The sequence below is a fragment of the Gallinula chloropus genome (assembly GCF_964237585.1).
Source record: "Gallinula chloropus genome assembly, chromosome: Z".
Classification (NCBI taxonomy): Eukaryota; Metazoa; Chordata; class Aves; order Gruiformes; family Rallidae; genus Gallinula; species Gallinula chloropus.
Genome location: NC_140089.1, coordinates 30,944,689 through 30,971,123, shown reverse-complemented (window position 1 = coordinate 30,971,123; position 26,435 = coordinate 30,944,689). Strand labels below are relative to the sequence as shown.

Below are 26,435 nucleotides of genomic sequence, written 5' to 3'. Positions count from 1 at the left end.
ATAAGACATACTGTGAGTTGCTGGATCTTCCAGGACAGATCCCCAATAGCAAAGACAAAGGAGGAAAAGAGACTTTTTTTGTATTGCTGGAGTTGGCTAGCCTCTTCACTTCTCAGTCCCTCACTACCAATGATTTGGCATATGCTGGCAGTGTGCTCCATACAAATGTCCACCACATGGGTTGAGTATTTGGGACTTCATCAGGATCTGTCGGTTACTGGGCCTTGTCTGGGTCATAACCAACCATCTCCTGCATGGTTAATTCCCTCGGGTACTGGATAGCTCTCTCCATCGTGGTGCATTTGCCAGGCCAGCATATATTTTCACTGAAAGGATACCTTTCCCTGATACCTGATGTAAGTCACCTCCAGAGGTTAAGAGCTTGTATGTTTTTCCCAATTATTTTGTCAGTACTCCCTTCCCTGGGCAGGGATCCCAGCTACTTGGCTCCCCTTCCCTGTAATTCCAAGCTACTAGTGCCGTTATACCAGCATAAGAGCAGCCAGGTAATGATGTGCTTGCCTGGAAGTGGCTGAAATCTTTTTGCATATCTCACAGCTTGCTCAGGGACAGGGATCAGGTGGTGACCTCTGGTTCTGTCTCTTCCTTCTGTTCTTTTGATGGTCCTGGTTGGGTCATTGTCATCCCTTACTAAGAAAATTGATTTTTTGTGTCTATTTCTTCTGTACAGGAGCAACAGATACAGAATCATAGAACAGATATAGAATCATAGAATGGTTTCAGTTGGAAAAGACCTTCAAGACTATCAAGTCCAACCATCTATACAGCCCTACTAGGTCCAACACTAGACCATGTCACCAAGTACAACATCAACTCTTTTAAACATGTCCAGGGATGGTAATATCCCACAACACTTTCAGTAAAGAAATTTTTCCTAATATCCACCCTAAATTTCCCCTGAAGCAACTTCAGACTGCTTCCCTTTGTCCTGTCACTGGATACAAAGGAGAAGAGACCAACCCCCACGAAGGTAGTTGTAGAGAGAGATGAGGTCTCCCCTCACTCTCCTTTCCTCTAGACTAAACAATCCCAGCTCCCTCAGCAGCTCCTCAGATTTGTCTTCTGAACCATTCACCAGCTTTGTAGCCCTTCTCTGGACATGCTGAGGCATCTTGATGTCCTTCTTGTAGTGAGGAGCCCAAAACTGAACACAGTACTCCAGGTGTGGCCTCACCAGAGCTGAGTACAGGGGAAGGATCACTTCCCCTACTTCAGCTGGCCACACTGTTCCTGATGCAGGCCAGGATGCCACTGGCCTTCTTGGCCACCTGGGCACACTGCTGCCTCATATTCAGCCATCTGGTGATCAACATCCCTGGGTGTCTGTCATCCAGACAGCTCTGGAGCCACTCCTCTCCAAGACTGTAGCTTTGCATGGGGTTGCTGTGACCCAAGTGCAGGACCTGGCACTTGGCCTTGTTGAACCTGTTGAACCTGTTGGTACAGGTTGTTTTTTTTCCAGTTCAGCAGCAGTGCCTGTTATGGGGGTTGACCATTGCTGATGGGCTCAGCCTTGGTCAGTGGCTGGTGTTTGCTCTCTTGGACCTGCAGAAAGCTTTTATCTGCTTCTTGCAGAAGGCACCCCGGCAGCCCCCCTTCTCCACCAGAACCCAGCCACACAAAACTACAACAAATGGACAGTGGGGTGGGTTGAAAATGGGCTGAGAGACAGAGCCCAGAGGGTGGCACAGAGTCTAGTTGGAGACATGTAACAAGTGGTTTTCCTTAGGGATCAGTACTGGGCCCAGCCCTGTTCAATATATTCATCAATGATTTGGATGAAGGGACAGAGGGTACCCTCAGCACCTTCAGCACCTTTGCTGATGATACAAAACTGGCAGGAGTGGCTGACATGCCCGAAGGCTGTTGTGCCATCCAGTAAGATCTGGACAGGATGCAGAGTTGGGCAGAGAGGAACCTTATGAAATTCAACAAGGGCAAGTGTAGGCTCCTGCATGTAGGGAGGAATCACCCCATGCATCAGTACAGCTTAGCAGCTGACCTGCTGGAAAGCAGCTCTGTGGAAAAAGCCCTGTCATTCCTGGCGGACATCTGGTTAACCACGAGCCAGCAGTGTGCCTTCATGGCCAAGAAGACCAATGGCATCTGTTCAAGGACAGGGAGCTATTGGAAAGGGTACAAAAAAGGGATATGAAGATGAATGGGGGACTAGAACTGCTCCCTTGCAAAGAGAGACTGCGGGACTTTTTAGCTTAGAGAAGACTGAGGGAGGTATCTTACCAGTGCTTGTAAATACTGGAGGAGTGGGTGTCAGGAGGATGGGGTCAGTCTTTTACTAGTGGTGCCCAATGACAGGATAAGAGGCAATATACTGGAATATAGGAAGTTCCACCTGAACATGAAGAACTTCTTACTGTGAGGGTGGCAGAGCACTGGAACAGGCTGCCCAGAGAGGTTGTGGAGCCTCCTTCTCCAGAGACATTCAAACCCCACCTGGACGCTGTCCTGTGTATCCTGCTCTAGATGATACTGCTGTGGCAGAAGGGTTGCAAAAAGTGATCTCCAGAGGCCCCTTCCCACCCCCATCATTCTGTGATTCTGTGATTCTGTGAAATTAGTACTAAGAAAAACATTAGGTATTTGTATTGATTGATTTCTTTACCCTGACTTTTCTAAATCTCCTATTTGGAAATAACTGTGTTTTTTCTTTGAATACAGAGTCTAAACAGATATACAGAAGAGATGTGGTTGGATGAGACTGGAGACTGTTAACTTTTTAACCAAATTTTACTAATGGATTCCTACAACATTTTGTGAAATCACTCCAGAACAAGCATCGGTATTTCTAGTCATCCAGAAATAAAGACTATCCTTTGAATTTATACTTTTCAAGTACAACCCAGTCTTCCCACTATTCTTCATTGATGGACTGGTACAGTAGGATACAAGTGTTGATTCGCATGTGCGTTCCATGTGTAAGGTGACTAAACACTGCCACAGCTAATTCTGTGTGACACCCATGTCCACGCACAGTGACATACGATGCATAGTCCAGGGTTGCTGACAATGTAAAGATATTTGCAGGTGTTCTCTTCCCCTGTCAGCAGCAGACATTCATATCTGGGTGACTGCAGTTTTAGCCCCGATTCGTGATGCATCTTCTCAGACACCGTACAACACAGTTACAGTTAATCATTATAAAAGGATGGAGTGAACAGAGCAAATATTTTAGTTATTTAAGTGCTGCCTCTCTGTGTACTTTAATGTCCATGACTAGCCTCTCTCAAAATCTTTCTTTGCTGTTAAGATTATATCCCTGTGTTTATCTGCTCTTCAGCAGTGCAAAAGGGCAATAACTGCTGTTTCTATAATGCCAGAACAATGAAAAACAAGTTTCAGCTCTGCAATTAGATGTAGTAAAGAATAATTGCAACACATTCCACATAAATAAAAGATAAGTCTTTATGAAGCAATTCTGTGGTTGCTTTTCTTGTGTTGCACAATTATAGAGAGAATAGTAAAAATGTAGAGTGTTGGAGATTACTAAGTTCCTGTAACCCTGATTTTCTAAAGAACTGGGGGTTATGCAGTTGTGTTGACTGCCTGCCTGCCTCTCCTCTTCCGTCTTTTGACCTTGCTGGATAATTTTGTCAAAGTTTGTCAAGGGCATGAAAGGAACAAGTTTAGCTGCAAAAAATACCTACTCTTTGAAGTTTTATGAGCATCTGCAGATGAATATCAGACACACTGACACACATTATGAATGAAGAACAGCAGCCTGATCTCAACAGTTATCTCTTCTGTCTGGCTAAGGATATACTTCTCAGCTGGTATGTACTGGCTGTCCAACTGTCCAGGTGCAACAGAGTAAACAACAAACCACAATGATACGAACACCGGAGCTTATTTCAAAATCAAGTTAATGAGAACTTTTATCCCACTTGAATATCTGGCACAGTCACTCACATCACATTCCTAGGTCTCAACTTGCCTACTCTGAAGGAAAATTCCTGCTGGTATGGGATGGTTGTGCAGAAAATCATGTTGGTTCCTGTTATGCCATCTGCTGCACCCTCCACACTCAGAAGTTAATGTCCAAAGTCCCCGGTCATCCCACAGCATTCATCTTCACACAGCTCTCTGGTCTCCATGATCTTCCCCACTTTCAGGCTCTTCTCTCCAACCAGGATTGGCCCTTTCCACTTTCTCAGGCTGCTTCTATTCAGGGACCTTCTTTTTGGCCCCCTCTTCTTTCCAGGGCTGCAAGCCCATGGTTTTCTAAATTCAGAGAGTCTCTGTGCAGACACGCAACGCATGACCTGCCTCCTAACTGGTGGGTTTGTCTCTATTAATTGGAGGGTTCAGGACATGCCACTTTTATTTTGTCTAGACATTGCTAAAATTCATAGCCAGACCGTATCGACTGCAGCTTGCTGGTAGCAGGCTCATGCTTGACATCCAAAGATCAGTTTGATCACCACCTCACCATGCAGCCATTATCCACCAGCTCTGAGCATTCACAGCTAGAGTTACTTTTCCCCCCTCTGACAGCAGCAAGCACATCTGTAGCTGAACCAGTCACTGCACTGGGCTGTGACACTCTTGCCTCACTGTCAATGGAAGGGAGGGGAGGGATCGAGGGAAGGTTTAAGGATGTGAAGTTGTGGCAGCAGAGTAACTTCCTCTCAGAACACGTTGGTTCACCAGGAACCAGCCAAGATGAGTTCTGCTGTTCAGGAGCCAATGTTGGAGCTATATTGCTGTTCTGCTTGTCACATACTTGGTGACAAAAAGTAATTAAAGTGCAGTGTTACGGAGAAAAAGTAGCTCACATTAGGTGAGTGAGTTACAAAATGTGGAAATGGGAAGGAAAATAAAACATAAAAATTCTAGAATAGAATAAAAATGGTGAGTTCCATCACACTGCTCTTCAGGAGGAACCTCATTTAGTGGCCTAATCAGAATTAACTAGCTCATGCAGTGGACTTCAGATGCAATCTGGAGTAAAGAAGAATTATTTTATTTTCTTCAATTGCTTTATTCTTTCTCTAGTTCTGAAAAGACATCTTAACAGAACTTTGCATCATAGCATGTAATATTAGTAAAAATTAAATATTTAATCATGGTGTTAGTAAGAGAATGGATTTTTGAGGCACTGCAACACATTGTAAAATTTTGCTTCTGCTTTAGGTTGCTGAGAGTGACTTATTTTAGGGAGAACTGCAGTTTTTCAGTGCTATTTGCCACAGAACTTGGGCTACAAAACAGCTTACAGCTTTGAGAACTCAAAAAAGGGGGCAAAATTCACGGATGCTTTCCGTTTTCTGTCAGCTTGTATACATAATCAGCAATGAGGACAGCATTGGCAATAAAAAGCAGTGCTGTGTCCCTAAAGGAGAAGAAGATACAAGTATTGGGGCTGGGGCATGCGAGAGGATGAAGAAGGTCAGCAGAATAACTCACCTGGAACATTTCAAAGACTGGTTGTTTTCTTCACGCCACAAAGATTTTCCCCAGCTTTTGAGCAGCTGATAAAACCAAGCAGATCCTCAAGAGAAAATAACTTTGATAGCATTTTCTGGAGTTTGGTGGTGCAGGTTCTACTTACCATTAGTTTATGTAGGCAAAAGGAGCGTGTGGCTGTAGGTACGTGGTTCAACTGCTTCTGCTGGCAGCGCTACTTCAGTCACCTCACAGAAGAGTTCCAAGGACGCTGTCCTTGGGGCTGTCTTGCATGTCACTGTGGGGATCATCAGTAGCAGAAAATTTAATATTGTACCTCTGGGTTCAATATATGAACTAAAAGAAGCAGAATGAAGGCAACAGTAAGTTAACCAGTCACTGTTTGTGACAGTGCCAGGAGGAGGACAAAATGGTACACTCAGCGTGTTATATAAAGAACAGATATTTCTTTTTTTTTCTGGTATGTGGAGCATAACCTAGAGTAGAAGGTGGAAAACACTTTCTGATCCCCCCTTTACTGCTCCAGAAGGAACCAGGTAACATTATTTCAAGGTTCACAAAGTCTGGGTCTTCATGGAAAGAAACAAACCATTTTACTCCTCTTCCTAAACACTGTTTCTGCACTGCTCCCATGGAGGTGATCCTTCTTTCTTCATCCCACACCCTGAAATCAGACAGCTTCTGACCTGTTAGGACACAACCTGCAATGTCCTAATATGCATAATATAATTCTGCCAGCCTTAATGACTTTTTTGAGTGCAGTGGAATAGTGATGTCTTCCTTTATTAAAAAAAAAAATAGAATGGTTTGGGTTGGAAGAGACCTTAAAGATCATCTCATTCCACCCCATCCTGCCACGGACAGGGACAGCCCCCACTAGACCAGGGCTCCCAAAGCCCCACCCAACCTGGCCTTGAATGCTATAGCCCTGTTAAAAATGTTTGCATAGTCAACACTTGATCTAGAGGGCCTCTGGATTTAAGACATTTAGAGTAGTTTTTGTAGATTATTTTGCACATTTTCTGATAATTATGTATAAATGTCTGAGAATGCTCATTTGTTGTTAAAATTTTGGGGTTTTACCTGACAGTTCATCTTATTCTATACAATATTTAGAGCCACTAGCTGTTCCTTCATGGCTTACTAACACCGATTTCAGTTTGAGAGCAAATGTAGAGGAGAATAGCAGGTTAGGGTAAACTATAAACACTTTATGACAATATCCAAATCAAGTTTCAGGAAGAGACTAAATATTTACATTGTTGGTGGCTTTCTGTAGAAATTGTGGATGCTTTCATGGTTAGCCTAAAGTACTCTCTTAACCTTAGATTCCCTGAATTTGACCTCCATGACCTGCTAAGGTTCCCTCACCCAAGAATCATATCAGAGTTAAGAGAATTCTGGTCATGTCTGATAGATGTCTGTTCCTTAAAAAGATGATCTTGTCCCTTTTGAACTATGTATGGAAGATTATTCTTTCCCAGAATATCCACTTGATATTTGTACTTTTCCCTAACCACCTCAGACACTGATGATAACACTGAGATTGCAAAATTCCTTGCCATTTTCTCAATAAGATGAAGGCAGAGGTGCTAGTTTAGCGTACCATTCTGTATTACAGAAAATAATGCAGATCCACATTTGTAATTATTTTTTAGGGTTAAAACGGACATTAATGTGTATCATGACATTTTACAAGATTGTATATCAAATTCAGATGTATGGAGAGGAATTAGAACAAGCCTTATTTAAGTGTTAAATTTATTAGCTCTATTTATTCGGGAAAAAAAAAGCTAATAAGTGGGTCAAAGGTCCTATCAGTAATACATGGTGTGGCAAACCACAACTCCATTTTATCAGTGTAACATATTTTCTATAATTTGTTTGCTTTTGCTCCAGTAGTTACATCCTGGCTACACCAAAATGGGGTACTACCTCTAACTTAGACTAGGAATGGGGTATGGTTTCTATTCAAGAGTGCACTCATGTGGCAAGACTTAGAAAGCACAGACACAGTATATTACAGGATTGTTTAACTGCAATGTGTCTTTTAATTACAGAAGATGAAATGACACATTACAGTTGCAGTGAATAGGTCCAATGATCTGTTCTCCAGTACAATTCATTTCAGGTACTTTTCAAATTCTTTTCTCCTACTGTGACTGCATTCTTGGAAAAAACACCACCTTTCCAATATTTTGGTGGTACGAGTCACAGATCCCAATAAAGAATATTATCTTGTCTTGTCATATTGCCCCATTCTTCATTGTAAATTTAACTTGAGAATGTAATCTGTGTTTGTTTTATCACCATGGACTAAAAAATCTCTTTTCTAAGCAGACCTGAATATAGCTGAGACATTATCACACCGATTTCTCAGACACTAGTCTGTGGATTGCATGCAGAATTCTGACTAGAAGTTCTTATACCCTCAAGGCAAGGTCAGACGTATAGCAAGAAGTAACAACTTCTATTAAGCTACCTGGTACTGTTGAAGACAGTATCAATGCAGTCAGAAAAGCCCTTCAGAAAGAAGATTTGGATTTGAAAGCAACACACATCTCAACGGGGAGAATGACATTCTCAGTATGGGAGAATTACATTTACAGTCCTGAAGAAAGAAAAACCTTGTTTTGAAGATTACTGGAGAACTGATCCTTGTTAATCCAAGGCAGGCATGATCTCAAGACTTGTGAAGATCCATGGTCTTACACATTGTTAAGCCAAAGATTGAAGGGAGGAGGGAAGCCACTGCTTGAATGTCCTGTGAGAAGAGGCCAGACAGTCCTGACTGGATGTATTTTCCCATCTGATTGATGCATTAGTACCAGGAAGCAAGTGTTGCTGGCCAAATATCCAAAACCTACAAAGCTGTTAAAAGAGCTGCCAGTCTAATATTTCAATTCCAGTAGAAATTCCCACTGTAACAAGGTTGGCTGCTTTCCATACTCTTCAGTCAGGCTTTTTCTACAGCTGATTCATAGAATCATAGAATCACAGAATGGTTTGTCCTGGAAGATCATCTAGTTCTAAGTCCCCTACCATGGGCAGGGACAGCCTCCACTAGCCCAGATCGCCCAAAGCCCCATCTAACCCTTGAACACTGCCAGGGAGGCAGCAGCCACAGCTTCTAAGGGCAACATCTTCCAGTGCCTCACCAGCCTCACAGTCATTTCTTCCTAACATCAAAACTAAATCCACCCTTCTTCAGTCGTGTCCTGTCCTCCATGCCCCTGCAAACAGTGGCTCTCCAGCTTTCCTGTAGGTCCCCTTTCAGGTACTAGGAGGTTGCACTAAGGTCTCCCCAGAGTCTTCTCTAGGCTACAGAAGCCAATATCAGCCTCTTTTCATTGGAGAGGTGCTCCAGCCCTCTAATCATTTTTGTGGTCCTCCTCTGGATTCGCTCCAACAGGTCCATGCCTTTCTTGTGCTGGGGATCCCAGTATTGGGCCCAGTACTCCAGGAGGGGCCACACAAAAACAGAGAAGATGGGGGAATCACCTCCCCTGACCTGCTGGCTACACTTCTTTTGATGCAGCCCAGGATATATTTGGCTTCCTGGGTCACAAGTGCACACTGCCAGCTTATGTTGAGCTTTTCATCAATCAACACCCTCAAGTCCTTCTCCTCAGCACTGCTCTCAATCCATTCTCTGCTCAGCCTGTGGTTATGCTTGGGATTTTCCTGACCCCTTGCACTTGGTCTTGTTGAAATTCATGCAGTTCTCATAGGTCCAACTCTCAAGTCTGTGAGGATCCCTCTGGATAGCACATAATAATGTCCACACACATTGCAAGAAGCCCTCCACTACTTCTGTATCCCTCATGAGGACATTCCACCTTCAACTTGGAGTGGGAATTAGAGAAGTTGAATAATCTTCCTGAGACAAGTTATCAAAGAAAACACAAACTAGCATACCTTCTCTTTTGCACCAGGACATACTGTTCCATTATGGTCCCAGGAAGAAAGGCACCCAAGACTGCAAATTATCTGTCAAAGAATTACAAAATGGTAGGGGTTGGAAGGGACCTTGAAAGAGCATCTAGTTGAACCGCCCTGCCAGAGCAGGATCACCTAGAGTAGGTCACATGGGAATGCATCCAGGTAGGTTCTGAATGTCTGTGGAGAAAGAGACTCTACAACTTTTCTGGGCAGCCTGTTCCAAGGGTCTGTCACCCTCACAGTGAAAAAGTTTTTCCCTATGTTTACATGGAACCTCCTATGCCCCAGCTTGCACCCATTGCCCCTTGTCCTATCATTGGACATCGCTGAGAAGAGCCTGGCTCTGTCCTCCAGTCACTCATCCTTTACACATTTATAAACATTAATGAGGTCACCCCTCAGTCTCCTCCAGGCTAAAGAGACCCAGCTCCCTCAGCCTGTCCTCATAAAGAAGATACCCACTCCCTTAAGCATCTTTCTGGCCTTGTGCTGGACTCTTTCAAGTAGTTCCCTGTGCTTCTTGAACTGAGGGGCCCAGAACTGGACACAGTACTTCAGTACAGTACTGAGGGGCAGGAGAACCTCTGTCATCCTACTAAGCACACCCCTTCTAGTACACCCAAGATGCCACTGGCCTTCTTGGCCACCATGGCACATTGCTGGCTCATGGTCATCCTGCTGTCCAACAGGACCCCCTGGTCCCTGTCCCCTACGCTGCTCTCCAACAGTTCCATCCCCAACCTCTACTGGTACCTGGGATTGTTCTTCCCCAGACACCAGACTGTACACTTGTCCTTCTTGCATTTCATGAAATTTCTCCCACCCAACTCTCCAGCCTGTCTGGGTCTTGCTGAACAGCAGCACAACCTTCTGGTATGTCAGCCACTCCTCCCAGTTTTGTGTCATCAGCAAACTTGCTGACAGTGCAACCTGTTCCCTCATCCAGGTTGCTGATGAATATACTCAATAGCACTGGTCTCCCTACTGACCCCTGAGGGACTCCACTAGATACAGGTCAATACAGGCCTCCAGCCAGTCTCTGTTCCATTGACCACAACTCTGACTTCTTTCATTCAACCAGTTTACAGTCCACCTCACTACCCCATCATCCAGACCACACCTCCTCAGTTTAGCCGCAAGGATGCTGTGGGAGATGGTGTCAGATCCTTTATTGAAATCAAGATAAACCCCATTCACTGCCCTATCATCATCTATCCACCTGGTTATGTCCCATAAAAAGCTATCAGTTTGATCAGATATGACTTCCCCTTGTAAACCCATGTTGACAGCTCCTAATGACTCTCCTACCCTTGATATGCCTAGAGACAGCAGTGAGGATCACAGAATCACAGAATCACAAGGTTGGAAGAGACCTTTGAAGATCATCGAGTCCAACCATTCCCATCCTAAGCTAAACCATATCCCTCATCTACCCTTTTTTTGAACACATCCAGGGAAGGTGACTCAACCACCTCCCTGTGCAGCCTGTTCCAGGCTCTGACAACTCTTACAGTAAAAAATTTTTTTCTAATGTCCAATCTGAACCTGCCCTGGCACAGCTTCATGCCATTTCCCCCTGTCCTATCTTCTGTCACCTGGCTGAAGAGACCATCGCCCAACTCTCTACAAACTCCCTTCAGGTAGTTGTAGCTGGTGATAAGGTCTCCCCTCAGCCTTCTCTTCTGCAAGCTAAACAGCCCCAGCTCCCTCAACCGCTCCTCATAGGATTTGCCCTCCAGCCCCTTCACCAGCCTGGTTGCCCTTCTCTGGACTCGCTCGAGGACCTCAATGTCCTTCTTATGGTGAGGAGCCCAGAACTGCACACAGTACTCAATCTGTGGCCTCACCAATGCCGAGTACAGGGGCACAATCACCTCCCTAGACCTACTGGCTACACTGTTTTTGATACAAGCCAGGATGTCATTGGCCTTCTTGGCCTCCTGGGCACACTGCTGGCTCATATTCAGCCTGCAGTCAACTAAAGCTCCCCAGGTCCTTCTCTGCCTGACAGCTCTCCAGACAGTCTCCCCCAAGCCTGTAGCGCTGCATGGGTTTGTTATGTCCCATGTGTCTCTACACTTGTCCTTGTTAAACTTCATCCCACTGATCTCAGCCCATGGGTCCAGTCTGTTCAGATCCCTCTGAAGACCCTCCCTACCCTCAGGCAGATCAACACTTCCTCCTAGTTTAGTGTCATCTGCAAACATACTGAGGGAACATTCAATCCCTTCATCGAGGTCACTGATAAAGATGTTGAACAAGACTGGACCCAGGACTGAGCCCTGGGGGATGCCACTCCAGCTGGATTTGGTTCCATTCACCACCACCCTTTGGGCCCGGCCATCCAGCCAGTTTTTAACCCAGCAGAGGGTCCACCTGTCCAGGCCAGTGCAGCCAGTTTCTCAGTCAGAATGCTGTGAGAAACCGTGTCAAAGGCTTTACTGAAGTCCAGACAGACCACACCCACACCCTTCCCCTTGTCCATTAAGCGGGTCACCTTGTCATAGAAGGTGATCAGGTTTGTTTGACAGGATCTACCTTTTGTAAACCCATGTTGACTAGGCCTGATCCCCTGACCATCATGCATGTGCTGCATGATAGCTCCCAAGATGACCCTCTCCATGATCTTCCCCGGGACTGAGGTCAGATTGACAGGCCTGTGGTTCCCCGGATCCTCCTTCCGGCCCTTCTTGTACATGGGTGTCACATCTGCCAACCTCCAGTCGAGTGGAACTTCCCCAGTCTGCCAGGTTTGCTGATAGATGATGGAAAGGGGTTTGGCAAGCACATCTGCCAGCTCTCTCAGCACCCTGGGGTGGATCCCATCTGGCCCCATTGACTTGTGGGTATCTAACTGGCCAAGTAGGTCGCTAATTGTTTCCTCCTGAACCATGGGAACTTTGTTATTCTTCCCCTCCCTGTCAGCCAGTTCCTGAGGATGAGTACTCAGGGAATATACATCTTTACTATTATAGACTGAGGTAAAGAAGGAATTAAGGACCTCAGCCTTGTCCTCATCCCTTGTCACTAATGTTCCCTCAGTATCCAATAAGGGCTGGAGATTCTTCTTGATCCTCCTCTTACTGTTAATATACCTATAGAAGGATTTTTTATCTTTTACAGAACTGGCCAGTCTAAGTCCCAGTTCAGCTTTAGCCCTTCTGACTTTCTCCCTACATGATCTCACTACATTCCTATAATCATCCCAAGACACCTGCCCCTTCTTCCAGAGCTGATATTTTTCCCTCTTTTCCTGAAGATCTTCCTGGATCTCTCTACTCAGCCAAGCTGGCTTCCTTCCTCACCAACTCCTCTTCCAACAGACTGGGACAGCCTGTTCTTGTGCCGCCAGGATTTCCTTCTTGAGGAGCAACCAACCCTCTTGGGCTCCTCTGCCCTCAAGGGCTGCCTCCCATGGAATCTTATTGAGCAGCTTCCTGAACAGACCAAAGTCAGCCCTACAGAAGTCTAAGGTGCTTGTTCTGGTGTCTCCCTTCCTTACTTCTCCCAGTACTAAGAATTCTATCAGCTCATGATCACTATGCCCCAGGTGCCCTCCAACCTTCACATCCCCCACTAGGCCTTCTCTGTTTACAAATAACAAGTCCAGCAGGGCAGCTTCCCTGGTGTGTTCACTCACCAGTTGGGTCAGGAAGTTGTCTTCCAAACACTCCAGGGACCTGCTAGGCTGCTTCCTCCCTGCTGTATTGTACCTCCAGGAGACATCCGGTAAATTGAAGTGCCCAATAAGGACGAGGGCTAGTGATTGTGAGACTTCTCATAGTTGTTTAAAAAACAATTCATCAGCTTCCTCCTCCTGATCAGGTGGTCTATAGTAGACTCCCATCACTATATCTCCCTGATTTCGTTTTCCTCTGATCTTTACCCAGAGACACTCAACCCTGTCATCACCATGCTCCAGCTCCAGGCAGTCAAAACATTCTCCGACATACACAGCTACACCACCTCCTCTCCTACCCAGCTTGTCACGCCTGTTGTGACAGGATAAGTTGTTCCATCACCTTTCCAGGGATGGGGGTGAGGCTGACCGATCTGTAGTTACCCACCTCCTCCTTCTTACCTTTTTGAAAACTGCAGTGAAATGTGCTTTCCTACAGTGCTCAGGCACCTCTCTAGTTTCCCACAACTTATGAAAAATGATGGAGAGTGGCCTTGCAATGACTTCTGCCAGCTCCCTCAGCTACCCGCAGGTGCATCCCATCAGGGCCCAAATGCAATTTATTAAAGTTAACATCACAGAGAGAGAACTTTTATCTGACAGCATTTGAGATGCTGAAAACCATTAGTAGTGCAGCATCTAGTGGGCCTCTGATCAGAGCACATTGTGAAAGACACTGTCTGGGGAAGGCCTACCCCACTGTGGTCATTCAAGGTATTACAGGATTTTCTTAGGAGAAAAAAACTTATTCATCATTTCTACCTTCAAACAGAAATTGTATTCACATGGTAACTTCTTGTTGCACTTTTAGATAGAGGTAAGGCCATCAAGGTGGTGTAATCACCAGCACAGCATGGAAGCTGCCCACTGACTCCTTTAACAGTGAGCTGGATGAGTTTATTCTGTGGTTATGGGATACACATGGCAAAACACACATGAGAAGAAGATCACGCTGTATGTGACTTCACTTGGGTTAACTGTTGCATGGATCACTTAGATCTGAATGTACCATGGTCCTCCAGGCAGGATCACCTCCCTCCAGTGTGGAGACACAGTGCAGCTTCTGCTGCAGGTACAAAGCCCTGCACACTGAGGTGCCTGATCTAGTTTCTTTGGAGTCTGTAATTCCAAAGTCAGACTTGGAGGACAAAACCAGGTAACTGTTATATCAGAAGATCATTGGGAGAGATGGCAGGACCTCGAGATTAACCCCAGCTGTACCAGGGCTTTGTGGAGGGTACCTTGCTAACCTTGTAAATCCCAAACTTCTGTCCTGTAGATATGTTTGAAGAGAAAGCATAGCACTGTGAGTGGGGAATCTCACAGAATTATAAAGGTTGGAAAAGGTTTCCAAGGTCATTTAGTCCAACTGTCCCCCTACCACTGATATTCTTACTAAACCGTGTCCCTAAGTACCTCATCCATCACGCCTGCTCAAATGCCTTTTGCAAAAAGAATTTGACAGACTCGTTTATGAAAGCTCTCTGTGACCAAACAGGGATGAAGGGGACTGAAATTTCCGGTGTCCTTCAAATGAGAAAGTGCCATAATGACAGGGAGTGGGTCTACATTTCTGTATGTTGCAAAGTCTTATTTATTCCAAACAATATAGCATCTTGAGCAGAGTCTCTGGAGTGATGCCTGCAGAAACTTACCTTACAGAACAGACGAGAACTGCTATTGAAGTAGAGACTTGGTCAGATAAAGCCCCTCCCCTCTTGCATTCCAGCCTTTGACACAGTCTCCCACGGCATTCTCCTGGAGAAGCTGGCAGCCCATGGCTTGGACAGGTACACTCTTCGCTGGGCTAAGAACTGGCTGAATGGCCAGGCCCAGAGAGTGGTGGTGAACAGAGTTAAATCCGACTGGTGACAGATCACAAGTGGTGCTCCCAGGGGTCGGTAGTAGAGCCCATCCTCTTTAATATCTTTATTGATGATTTGGATGAGGGAATTGAGTGCACCCTCACTAAGTCTGCAGCAGTGTTGGGGGGAAGTGTTGATCTGCTGGAGGGTAGGAAGGCCCTCCAGAACAACCTGGACAGGTTGAACAGATGGGGAGAAGCCAGTGGGATGAAGTTCAACACAGCCAAGTGTCGGGTCCTGCACTTTGGTTGTAACAACCCCAGGTAATGCTACAGACTTGGGGCAGAGTGGCTGGAAAGCTGCAGAGAGGAAAAGGACCGGGGGGTGTTGGTTGACATGCACCTGAACATGAGCCAATGGCGTGTCCAGGTGGCCAAGAAGGCCAATGGCATCCTGGCTTGTATCAGGAATAGCACAGTCAGCAGGACCAGGGAGGAGATCATCCCCTTGTGCTCAGCTCTGGTGAGGCTGCACCTCGAATACTGTGTTCAGTTTTGGACCCCTCACCACAAGACATCGAGGCCCTGGAGGGTGTCCAGAGAAGGGCAATGGAGATGGTGAAGGGGCTGGAACACAAGTCTGACGAGGAGCAGCTGAGAGAACTGAGACTGTTCAGTCTGGAAGAGACTGAGGGGGGACCTTACTGCTCTCTACAAGTACCTGAGAGGAGGCTGTGGTGACCTGAGGGTCAGCCTCTGCTCGCAGGCAGGCAGTGACAGGACAAGAGGGAATGGCCGCAGGTTGCACCAGGGGAGGTTCAGGTTAGAAATCAGGAGGCATTTCTTCTCAGAGAGAGCGGTCAGGCATTGGAACGGGTTGCCCAGGGAGGGGGTGGAGTCACTGTCCCTCAGGGTGTTCCAGGGAAGGTTGGACGAGGCACTTGGGGACATGGTTTGGTTAGCAGCACAGGCGGTAGGGGGACGGTTGGACCAGATGCCCTTGGAGGTCTTTACCACCCTTAGGATTCTGTGACGAGTGTGAACACGGTGTCTGTCTGTCCTTGCTGCCTGGCCACGTGCGGCTCTGGAGTGTGCAGATACTCTGCTACGACCCCGGCAGCCCCCTGGCCCCCCGGGGCGGCACAGCGCGCTCGCCAGCCCCCACGGGTGCTTCCCGGCCGCCGCCCGCCCGCCGGCTGCACGGCCCGAGGCGGCAAAAACGGCGCCAGGCGCCGCGGGCGGGCGGTGCCGCAGCGGCCCCTGCGGCTGCGGCGGGGGAGTGCGCGGGCTCCCTCTGCGCGAGCCTCGCGGGCGCGAGAACCGTCGGTTCACAGAACGGACCGTCCGGTGGAAGATTCAAAGACGATTTTGCACCGTGTGAAGTCTGTCAGCATAACAAAGTAAAGTGTGTCTGCTTGTAAAGTGACTGTGAGCCTGATAGCGCATCCTCTGCGGCTGCAGCAGGATTCCCTGAGGCCCTGGGGCTCCAGGGGCCCGTGGCCATGCCCCCCAGCAGGCTGGTGCCGTTACAGTGGGGTGCGAGACACATTGGGAGAAGGGGAGAAGGCCACAACCAGAGACGGGGTCAGGAAGAAGACAGAAAACTAGGGTTTATTTCTATTCCTTCCACTGGAAGATGAAGCCCTGCTATGGTCCCTGGGAGCGCGGCCTCTTGTGGGGCTGGGGAGAGGCCTGTGGGAAGGAGGCCCTCCTCTTCCGAGTGCGCCAGTGTCTGGACCCCCTGGGGAACCATTCCCTGCCCAGGGCAGGGGGAGCGGAGGCACTGCGCCTTCGGCCCAGGCCTGAGGGACCTGCTGTGGCCTCAGCCTCTGATGTGCTGGCTTCCTCCTGCTGGGAGCTGGCCACGCGTGTGGAGAAGGCTGCGTGCGGGGTGGGCGTCCTCTGCCGGGAGCTGGTGGGGCTGGCTGCAGGGTTGTTCTCCTCCTCGTCCTCCTCCTCCTGCTCCTCCTCCTCCTCTTCCTCTTCATCTGTAAGGAATTGCAGCAGCCTTCGGGCCTCCTCACTGCAGAGGCGTCCGATGGTGTCAATGAGGCCATGGACCAGTGTTGCTGCATGTTTCTCCAGCACAGGCTGCAGAATCTGGACCATGACCTCTGCATCAGGCCCACAGACGCAGAGGACATGCAGGATCCTGCTCTGTGCACTCTTTGCCAGCCACCACTGTGCCCCACAGATTGCCTCCAGCTCCTGGTGCAGCCAGGGCAGCACAGGATCCAGAAGACGTCGCCATCTTTGGAAGAGTCCTGCCCAGACCTCGGGCAGGAGACCACCGACAGCCTCTGGCCCTGCAGCCACACGCTCAGCTGGAGACAGCATCGCCTGTGGAATAGGTGGGAGGGAAGCCACAGGGTAAGGAGGACTGTTTTCGGCCAGGTGGCCAGGAGCACTTCCTGAGGGGCTGCTGGCATCTGGCGCCTCTTCTTTGGGAGAGAAGAAAAACACAATCTCATCCTCATCTTCCCGCACTGAAAACGTTATCTCCTCTATTGGTGTTCCACAGCATGGGCACACTGGTGTCTTCCGTGCCCACCGCACAATGCAGCCCAGGACGAACGGGTGGCCACAGGGCATCGCATAGGCAGTGTCATCTTCAGCACTGGAGCAGATGGAGCAGGTCCACTTGCTCTCCGTGGCCATGTCTGTGCTCTCAGGTAGCTCTGGGCTCTCAGGTAGCTCTGGGCTCTCCGGCGGCTCTGGGCTCTCCGGCGGCTCTGGGCTCTCTGGTGGGTTGTGGGGAGCCGAGGATGAGAAAAAGTTCCCCATTGCAGACGCTGGTGCCACCAAAGGGTGTCGGGCACTGCAAAATGGAGAGGGGCCACGGTCACTTGCTGTGCCACGCAGAGCAGGAGAGGAAGAAATACCCAGTCCCCTTGAGAAGGACACCCTCCCGGCTCCACAAGCCCCAGCTCCCACCCCACAGCCACCCCTGGGGAACCTTTCCCCACATGGCTCACCTGCCCTGCTGCAAGCTCACCCCACAGTGCCCGGCTGCCTGAACCAGGCAGGGCCGGGGAAACACAGAAGATTCGGTTCTGGGACAAACACCAAGAGCTGCCGGTGGCAGCCCTCAAAGCACCTCCCAGCACCTCACAGTCACTGTGCTCAGCAGTGAGCCAAGCTCGAGACAGTGTGGCTCAGCCTCTGCCGGCGCCCAGCTTTCAGCAGCGAGGGAGATGATGTCACAGTGCTTTGCCTGGTGACGTCAGAGCCCACCGACCAATTAGAATCAGAGAATCTCCTGAGGTGGGAGGGACCCATAAGGATCATTGAGGCCAACTCCTGGCTCCACACAGGGCCAGTCACCATCCAGGTGCCTCTTGAACTCAGTCAAGCTTGGGGCTGTGACGCCTTCCCTGGGAGGCCTGTTCCAGTGCCCGACCACCCTGTCAGTAAAGAACCTCCTCCTAACATCCAACCGAAACCTGCCCGGTCTCAGCTTCACGCTGTTCCCTCGGGTTCTATCTCTGGTCACCAAGAGAGGAGCTGGGGGCCTGCCCCTTCGCTCCCCCTCGTCAGGAAGCCGTAGACCACCAAGAGGTCTCCCCCCAGCCTCCTCTTCTCCAGGCTGAACGAGCCAAGGGATTTCAGCCTCTCCTCGCATGACTCCCCCTCCAGACCCTTCACCATCCTTGTTGCCCTCCTCTGGACGCTCTCCAATGTTTCCGCGTCCCTCCTGTGCTGAGGCGCCCAAAACTGCACACGGCACTCAAGGCGAGGCCGCAGCAGCGCAGTGCAGAGCGCGACAATCCCCTCCCTGTACAGGCTGGCAACGCCCTGCTTGATGCACCCCAGGATAGAGTTGGCCGTCCCGGCTGCCTGGGCACACTGCTGGCTCACGTTTGACTCGCTGTCGCCCAAGACCCCCAAATCCCTCTCAGCATGGCTGGCCTCCAGCGTCTCAGCCCCCAGTCTGTATGTGCAGCCAGGGCTGCCCCTTCCCAGGTGCCAAATCCGGCACCTGCTCTTGTTAAGCTTCACGCGGTTGGGGATTGCCCAGCTCTCTGATGTGCCCAGGTCTTTCTTCAAGGCTTTTCCACCCTCCACAGAGTCAACAGCTCCTCCCAATCGGGTGTCATCTGCCCTAGGGAACCCTGCCAGTGACTGGCCGCCAGCCAGAGGTAACCCTGTTCACTATCCCAGTCTGGGGAGAAGGGGGAGAAGGCCACAACCAGAGACTGGGTCAGGAAGAAAACAGAAACCTAGGGTTTATTTCTATTCCTTCAGCTACTGGAAGAGGAAGCCCTGCTCTGGTACCTGGGAGCGCGGCCTCTTGTGGGGCTGGGGAGAGGCCTGTGGTAAGGAGCCCCTCCTCTTCCGAGAGTGACAGTGTCTGTGCCCCCTGGGGAACCATTCCATGCCCAGGGCAGGGGGAGAGGAGGCACTGCGCCCGCAGCCCAGGCCTGAGGAACCGGCAGCCCTACTTACTGCTCAGCACAACCTGTAATCCACAAGCCTGTTGGGAGCGCACTGCTTCCGATCTGCTCGTGTGGCCATCAACTGCAGATTTCAAACTGGGGTCACCAGCAAGCAACAGGTCTCCAGAGATTTCCGGAGACTGGTGTCTCCAGTACCTGCAGAAGGGAATTTCCTCTGCAGTCCCATGACCCTTCTCTTTCCTGCAAACATAAAATTGTGCTTCAGGTGGTCCTGATGAATTCTGCTGCCCACCCTCCCTGATGACCAGGGCACTATGCCAGTGCTGAAGCTGCAGGTCTGCCGGTGGAGCAAGAACAGGCTTCCAAAGCCTCCCCTCACCCTGATGACCAGTTGCTTTCACCTTGTCCATATGACAAGAGGGAATGGCCGCAGGTTGCACCAGGGGAGGTTCAGGTTAGAAATCAGGAGGCATTTCTTCTCAGAGAGAGCGGTCAGGCATTGGAACGGGTTGCCCAGGGAGGGGGTGGGGTCACTGTCCCTCAGGTTGGGTGAGGTACTTCGGGACACGGTTTGCTTAATAAGACAGGTGGTAGGGGGACGGTTGGACTAGATGATCTTGGAGGCCTTTTCCAACCTTACGATTCTGTGATTCCTTGTGTCTCCCTCAGCAGGGTACACTACACCTTTCAGACAGGCGGGTTCGCTGCAGGGGATAAGCTCAGCAGCGTACGAACAGATCGCTGCCCAACGCAGGCTCAGTACGAGCGCTGCGGGGTCCCCCGGGCCCAGGCGGCGTGAGGCTGCGGGGATGAGCAGCGCCGGAAGGCGCGCAGGGCCCGACGCGGCCGGGCCGCAGGTTCACGCCCGGGACGGCTCAGCGCGGCTTCCAGCAGCTGCCTGAGCCCTCGCGGAAGCACCTGGGCGGGAGCGCGGGAGCTGCCGGGCAAACCCCCCGCTCCAGCTGCCGGGCGTCTCCCGCCGAGCCCCTTCAGCGCGCGGGGCGCCCTGGGAGACCCCGCCCGCCCATCCACTCACAGCACAAGTGCAACCACCTGCGCCTCGGCGAGCCCGGCACCAGCCCCCCCACTGCCCGTGTCGGCCGCCGCGCAGTTCATATTCACCGCGAACGCCCGGCCCGGCCCCGGTCCCGCCTCGCCTCGCCCCGCCTATAGCCGCCTCGCCCCGCCCCGCCTATCCCCGCCTCGCCCCGCCCCGCCTCGCCCCGCCCCGCCCCGCCTCGCCTCGCCCCGCCTCGCCCCTCCTCGCCTCGCCCCGCCTCGCCTCGCACCGCCCCGCCTCGCACCGCCCCGCCTCGCCTCGCCTCGCCCCGCCCCGCCTCGCTCCGCCCCGCCCCGCCCCGCCCCGCCCCGCCCTCCAGCGCTCCGGTCCCGCCCGCGCCCGCGCGTGCGCACCACGGCCATCGCGCCGCCCGCCCGCGCCCCGCCCCCAGCCAGGCGCGCGCTGATGACGCCACAGCGCTCCGCGTCCAAAACAACCGGCGCCCCGCCGCCGCTTGGGCGCACGCGCGCTAGGTGAGGCGCCGCGTCTCCTTCGCCACTCTGCGGGGCCGCCGCGCCCCCTTTCTTCCTCCGTCCCCTCCCCTCACGCGCCGACCGTTAACTGACAGCGCTGCCCGCCTTCGGCCGCCTCCAGCCGCCGTGCCCCCGGGCCGGCCCCGCCGCGCTGAGGCGAGGAGGGGAAGCGCTCGCTGCGCAGACACGGGCTGGCCGGGGGCGGCCAACGCGGGGACGGCACGCACCGCCCGCCCTCTGCTCCCTCCAGGAGGGGGCCGTGGGCGAGCGGCGGAGGGAGGCCGCGTCACGACGCCGGGGGGGACGAGGCCTGGGGATGCGGGAGGAGGGACGCGCTGCTCTCCGCCGCCGGGGGCGGCCCCCGGAGGGCGAGGGCGCGGTCCTTGGGCGGGCGGGGCCGTACGCAGACCTGGGCGCGCCAGCCGGAGGCCGGGGGAGGCCGGCGCCGGGGAGGGGCGGGCCAAGCCGGCGGCCGGCCGCTGCCTCCTCCCCGGCAGCCGCGGTCCCCTTCTCCCCCCCCCCCCGCCTCCTCCTCCTCCCCGTAGCTGGGGGCACGGCTGAGGCCGTCGCGGGGGAGCGCGGCGAAGGACTGAATCGTGTCTCTGTGCGTAGGTGAGCCCGATGTCCGTTCGCCGGCTGGGCGAGGAGTGCGGCTGTCCCTAGCTGATGCTGAAGAGCCGGCCCGGGGCCGCTAGCCCCCCTGGAGCCGGCGAGGCCCTGTGCGTGCACGGGGTGGGAGAAATGGACTCGGCAGAGCCCGCGGGCGGAGACCTTTCGGCGGATCGGCCAGCGTCTAGCCGCCTTCGGTGCGGGGAGGAGGAGCCGGACAAGGAGGGACATGATGCGGGAGGAAAGAGCGACGGCTGCTCTTGGGAGCAGAGCTTGAATCCTGAACTGCAGCAGGGATACCGCATCTTGCGCGAGTTTCTCATGGAGAAGTACCGACCTCTGACAGCACCGTTCTTGAAGCCCCTCGAGGATCCGGCATCTGGTAAGGAAGAAGGAGCTGTCTTCCTCTCGGGTCGTAACAGCGGTCCCTCCTTTCAGCAGTCGCCGGCTGGAATGTGGCTGTTGAAGATGGAAGAGAAATTTTCCAGCGGGCAGTACACAGGCATAGCAGATTTCGTGAGTGACTTCCGGCTAATGTTAGAGACATGTTACCGGCTGCACGGTGTAGATCACTGGCTCTCCAAACAGGCCCAGAAGCTGGAGATGATGCTGGAACAGAAGCTGGCGCTGCTGTCCCGGTAGGTGTAGAAAACTCTACGGGGGTCGTGCCAGATGCTGTTTACATAAAATTATTTACATAAAGTAGAACAGGAGAGTGTGTTTCTTTATGTTAAAAATACCTTTTTAATGTTTTTTGAAAAACCTACAGTAAAACGCATTGAATGATTCCCATTCAAATAAATCCTCGAATTCTCAATGCTTCCACAAAGAGGAAGGTTTCCTACTGGGAACTATTCGACTCATAATTCAAAATCCTTTGGAGATTCCAAACCCAAAAATACCAAAATGCAAAACAGGGCACAGCATTTCCTGGCTAAGATTTTCCTTCTGAAAGAAGCCTTTTATGAGTACGGAGGCACGCTTGTTTAGACAAGATGTCAAATGCTCCTTTATTTTATGCTGTGAAAAGCAAGTGAAACTACCCAAACTCTGTATGAACAGTTGGCTCTTTAAAATTGTTATTACTACAGTCCAGAATTTTTACTGTCTTTTAAGTAGAAGTAAAATCTTCAGCCAGAGTATTGACTTTGAAATAGGTCATTTGATGTCAGGATATTTTTTGATAATCATAGACTGACAGGTAATGCTTGGCATATTATAGTCTTGAATGGTAGAATGGAAATTATGTTTAATACTCAAGTCCCTGGCAGAAAATTATGAGCCAAAGCAGCTGAAGCATAGAAAGCTGTCAGGCTGTGTAGTAGAAAGCCCAGCTTAAATCATACCTGAAATAGATGCTCTCTCATGAGTTCAACATAAGCTTACTATCAGTCATATTTAGAATAACTCTTACAATGAAAGGTCCATCAGTCTTCTGAGTGACGTAGTATTTTACATGGCAAAGGGTGAAGAAGGCACCGTATTAAGAAATGCATAAAGCTCTGAGTGTCCCTCAACCTTAAACTTGCTAGTGACACAGAGCATTAGCCATCAGCTGGTGGGAACCTTGCTTGTGTAGTATGAACTCTCAGGGAGTGTGGTGCAGAACTCAGCTGAGCAAGGCTGAGTGAATGAATGTGTTCTGTTTTGGTGTAGCAACACTGGATTTGAAACTTTTGTTGCATAGCAGTTTTGGGATAGTTTGGGAATAGAAAGGAAGGAGCTGAAGCTCTTGTGGCATGAATGTTGCTAGTTTGAGTAGAAATTGACTAAAAAAAACCCCACCCAAATTTATTGCTTAAAAAAGTTACTGCCTGCAGATAAATAGCAAATGCAGCTTGGAAGATTTGTGTCAAGTTCATTTCTGTGTGTTGTGTGACTGTAATATCCCAACCGTGTTGAATTAAAGGGCATTTTGTTGAAGTGTTGAATTACATGACTACTCAGTGCACTTGGTAGGACTTGAGAATGCTCAATGCCTTTCTGTTAGAAACTCCATAAAAAGTGAAGGCAATTTATGTACTGTGCCATCAAATAGCACTACATACATTTAGTAAGAAACTCGATTGCTGTTGTCATTGTTTTTCACAAATGCCCAGTCTTTGTTCAAATGAATATTTAGAGATATTAAACTACCCAAAGTAATCCTTCCTCAGTATGTAGTGAATTAACTCTTGTGAAGATCTTTTCAGTATGTCTGCGTATAATAGCTTGGTAAAAGTTTTTAAGAGCTACATATAGAAAGGATTACAGAATCTAGAAGTCTCAAAAGTTCTTTTACATTTTTGATCTGACAGATTTGTTTCAAGTGTTTAACAGAAGTAATTTTATTAGTAAAATTAAATGCAAGCACTATTTGGAATAATCATTCTTGCTTCATTACAAAGTGTATTAGCTCAGTGATCCTCATTGAGTGACTCAAGGGAAGCAATTGGTGTTGGTTGTATAGTTCTCAGATATTACAAACCACAGAAAATTGCTTTAGAATGAAGGTTGCTTTTCAACAGAAGTTGAGTTCTCCCCTCCCACCTTGCCCCCCAAACGATTTCAGATGTTGTGTAATAGTGTCACTTCTTGTACCAGTTTTACTGGAGTACTTTGAAACTGTAAGATGAAAGGTAACATTACAACCAAATTTGTTGTGATTTGCTTTTCATATTTTTAAATTTTTAACAAAACTAAAACTGCTGTTTAACACCTCCTGCAGCCCAAACCAACAAGTACACTTTTCTTTCAGTATTTTCAGATGTCTTCTGAAAATGGTAATTTCTTGTTTTAGGTCTCATAGAAGTATTTTCTTTCTAAATACTTGTAGATTAATGTATGAAGTTCAATCTCCAAATAGTATTTGGTTATTTGAGATAAATATCCACTATTTTTAACAGATGTGAAAGTATAGTTCGTGTTAACATGTTGGTTTTAAGTTTAAAATTTTGTAAAGGAACTTTTGAAGTGGAAAAAATGGCAGGTGAAAAGCAACTGTTTTTTTTTTTCAGTGAGTAGGCTTGATACATGCTTGGTAGTATAGATGTTAAAGTGCTTTTGATAAGGAAAATTGTAATTGTGAATTGGCTTGGGTTTTTTGTTTTTTTTTTTCTAGGCATTTAAGAGAAAAAACATCAATAGCTGTAACATCCAGAGGATGCTATGGGCTGGAAGATGAGAAAGGAACAGCATGCATTTCAACAAGACGTCGTTCCACACCTCGCAATTTAGTAGGCTTGTCAACCGGCATGTTTGAGTCTGTGATGGTTCAAGTTCTAAGACAAGAGGAACAGCTGAGAGCAAAAGAGGAAAAGAGGTAATAGCAAAAACTGTTTTGTTTGGTTTTAAATAATTATGTCTTCCCACTTCTCTGCAGTGGTTAGCTCCTTGAGGGTTTTTGGGTTTAGGTAAATGATCACTGTGGTGCTCTTTGTCTTAAGTTCACGAATGAACCTCGGACTTCAATCCAGTGCATCCACAAATCAAGAAATGGAAGTTTGGTTTACCACCTTCTTGAAAAATTGCTACTTTTGATAGTAACTGAAAGCATCCACATCAGTTTCCTGTTAGCTCAGTCACAGTTTATCATACTTCTCCTTGGACTGTTTTCCATGCAACAATTAGATTACAAACCACCATAATGCTTAACTACACTCTAATTCTGTGATCTTGTTACCACCTCCCTCACTGCTAGCCAGAAGCAAGTTATCTCTGCCAGTGGCGCTCCTGTTATCTCACTGATGTGGTATTTATTTCAGATTGTCAGGCAACAAATTTAGAATGTATGTCATTAACTCGGGGGGATTTTGTGGTTTTCATAAATTTAGGACGTATATAATTCCAGGAAGTGTTTAATGTTTGTGAGATGTTTCACATTGAGGAAAAGTAAGCTTATAAGCTTGTATACTTTAACAGTAACTTTAGAGACTGTGTCTGAACATGTAGCATGATAATTAGACAGTATTAGTTTTAGGAAGCAAAATACTTCCATCTTTTTTTTCAAATCTTGCAGTTCTGGAGATTTTTCCCATGCATAACCAGTTCACCCATTCTGCAGATCATCTTCATTTCGAACAGATTTGAAGCCATACAGTTTTGAATGACTTGAGTGTTAGGCTTTGTCCCTAGAAATGAGTGAATCTTTCTTCTTCTAACGTATCGTATGTTGCAGAAATGCACAAGTCAGTAGAGGTTTGTTTCTGGTGAAAGTCTCATTACTTGTGTTCAGCTGTGTGGTCTAGACCTCTGAACTTTGTAACACTGTTACAAAAAAGGACATTTCAGTTGGATTTTAATTCATCCAAAGAGTCAGTAGAACATATGACCTGATAAAGTTTTTGCTTTCATGGAGCTGTTGTAAGCATGTTCCTGCAAAACTGTGGGAGTTAACAGTGAAGTCCATATATCTAAGGACTCAAAAGTCTCAGATGCTGTGCAAAGGACACTCAACAGTAGGTGATTCTACAGAATGTTGTACAAAACCAGGAAAAGATCACAACCAGCTTTCCCCTCTCTGCTCGAAAATTTTGAATTGTGTCACTTACTAGGAAGCAATAAAAAGGTGTTAGTAGATAGCTGGTTGAATAGTTCTTTGCCTTTAGTGACCTCAATCAATCATGCTTCAGGTATCTTCTTAACTCTTCTTACTTCCTAATGTATCCACCATGTTTCCAAAGTAACTTGGACTGCCTTGTCATTTATTTCACAACTCGCCAAAATGCAAATATTCTTTAAAGTTCTTAAAGCCCTATAAAATTAGTAACACATTACTAGTGAAGATCATTTGATACAGCCTATATAAATTTTCAAATTGTTTTATAAATGTACGTATTGCAGTGCTAAGATGGGACTTAATTTTGTGTGAAAATGTATTATGGCTTCCTACCCTTAATTTGGATTATTGCTAAAATACAAATTGTATTGAATATATTGTTACCTGTTCAGAAAATTGTTATTTAAGTTTTGGGATTTTTAAATCTGATACACTGAGGTTGGCACAGAACAGTTGCTTTCAAAACTATATACAAGATTGCAAACTTTG

The 26,435-nt window shown here is 48.8% G+C and overlaps 1 protein-coding gene across 1 annotated transcript in view; it reads left to right on the top strand.

Annotated features, from left to right (window-relative positions):
* Window positions 1–21,466: 21,466 nt before the first annotated feature.
* Window positions 21,467–26,435, top strand: part of BRD10 (bromodomain containing 10) — a gene marked incomplete at its 5' end in the record, with an annotated part of 54,259 nt that continues 49,290 nt past the window's right edge. The window contains 2 exons of the mRNA XM_084277880.1: window positions 21,467–22,047; window positions 24,510–24,710. Coding sequence (XP_084134006.1) covers window positions 21,467–22,047; window positions 24,510–24,710 — 782 coding nt within the window. The remainder of the gene's footprint in view (window positions 22,048–24,509; window positions 24,711–26,435) is intronic.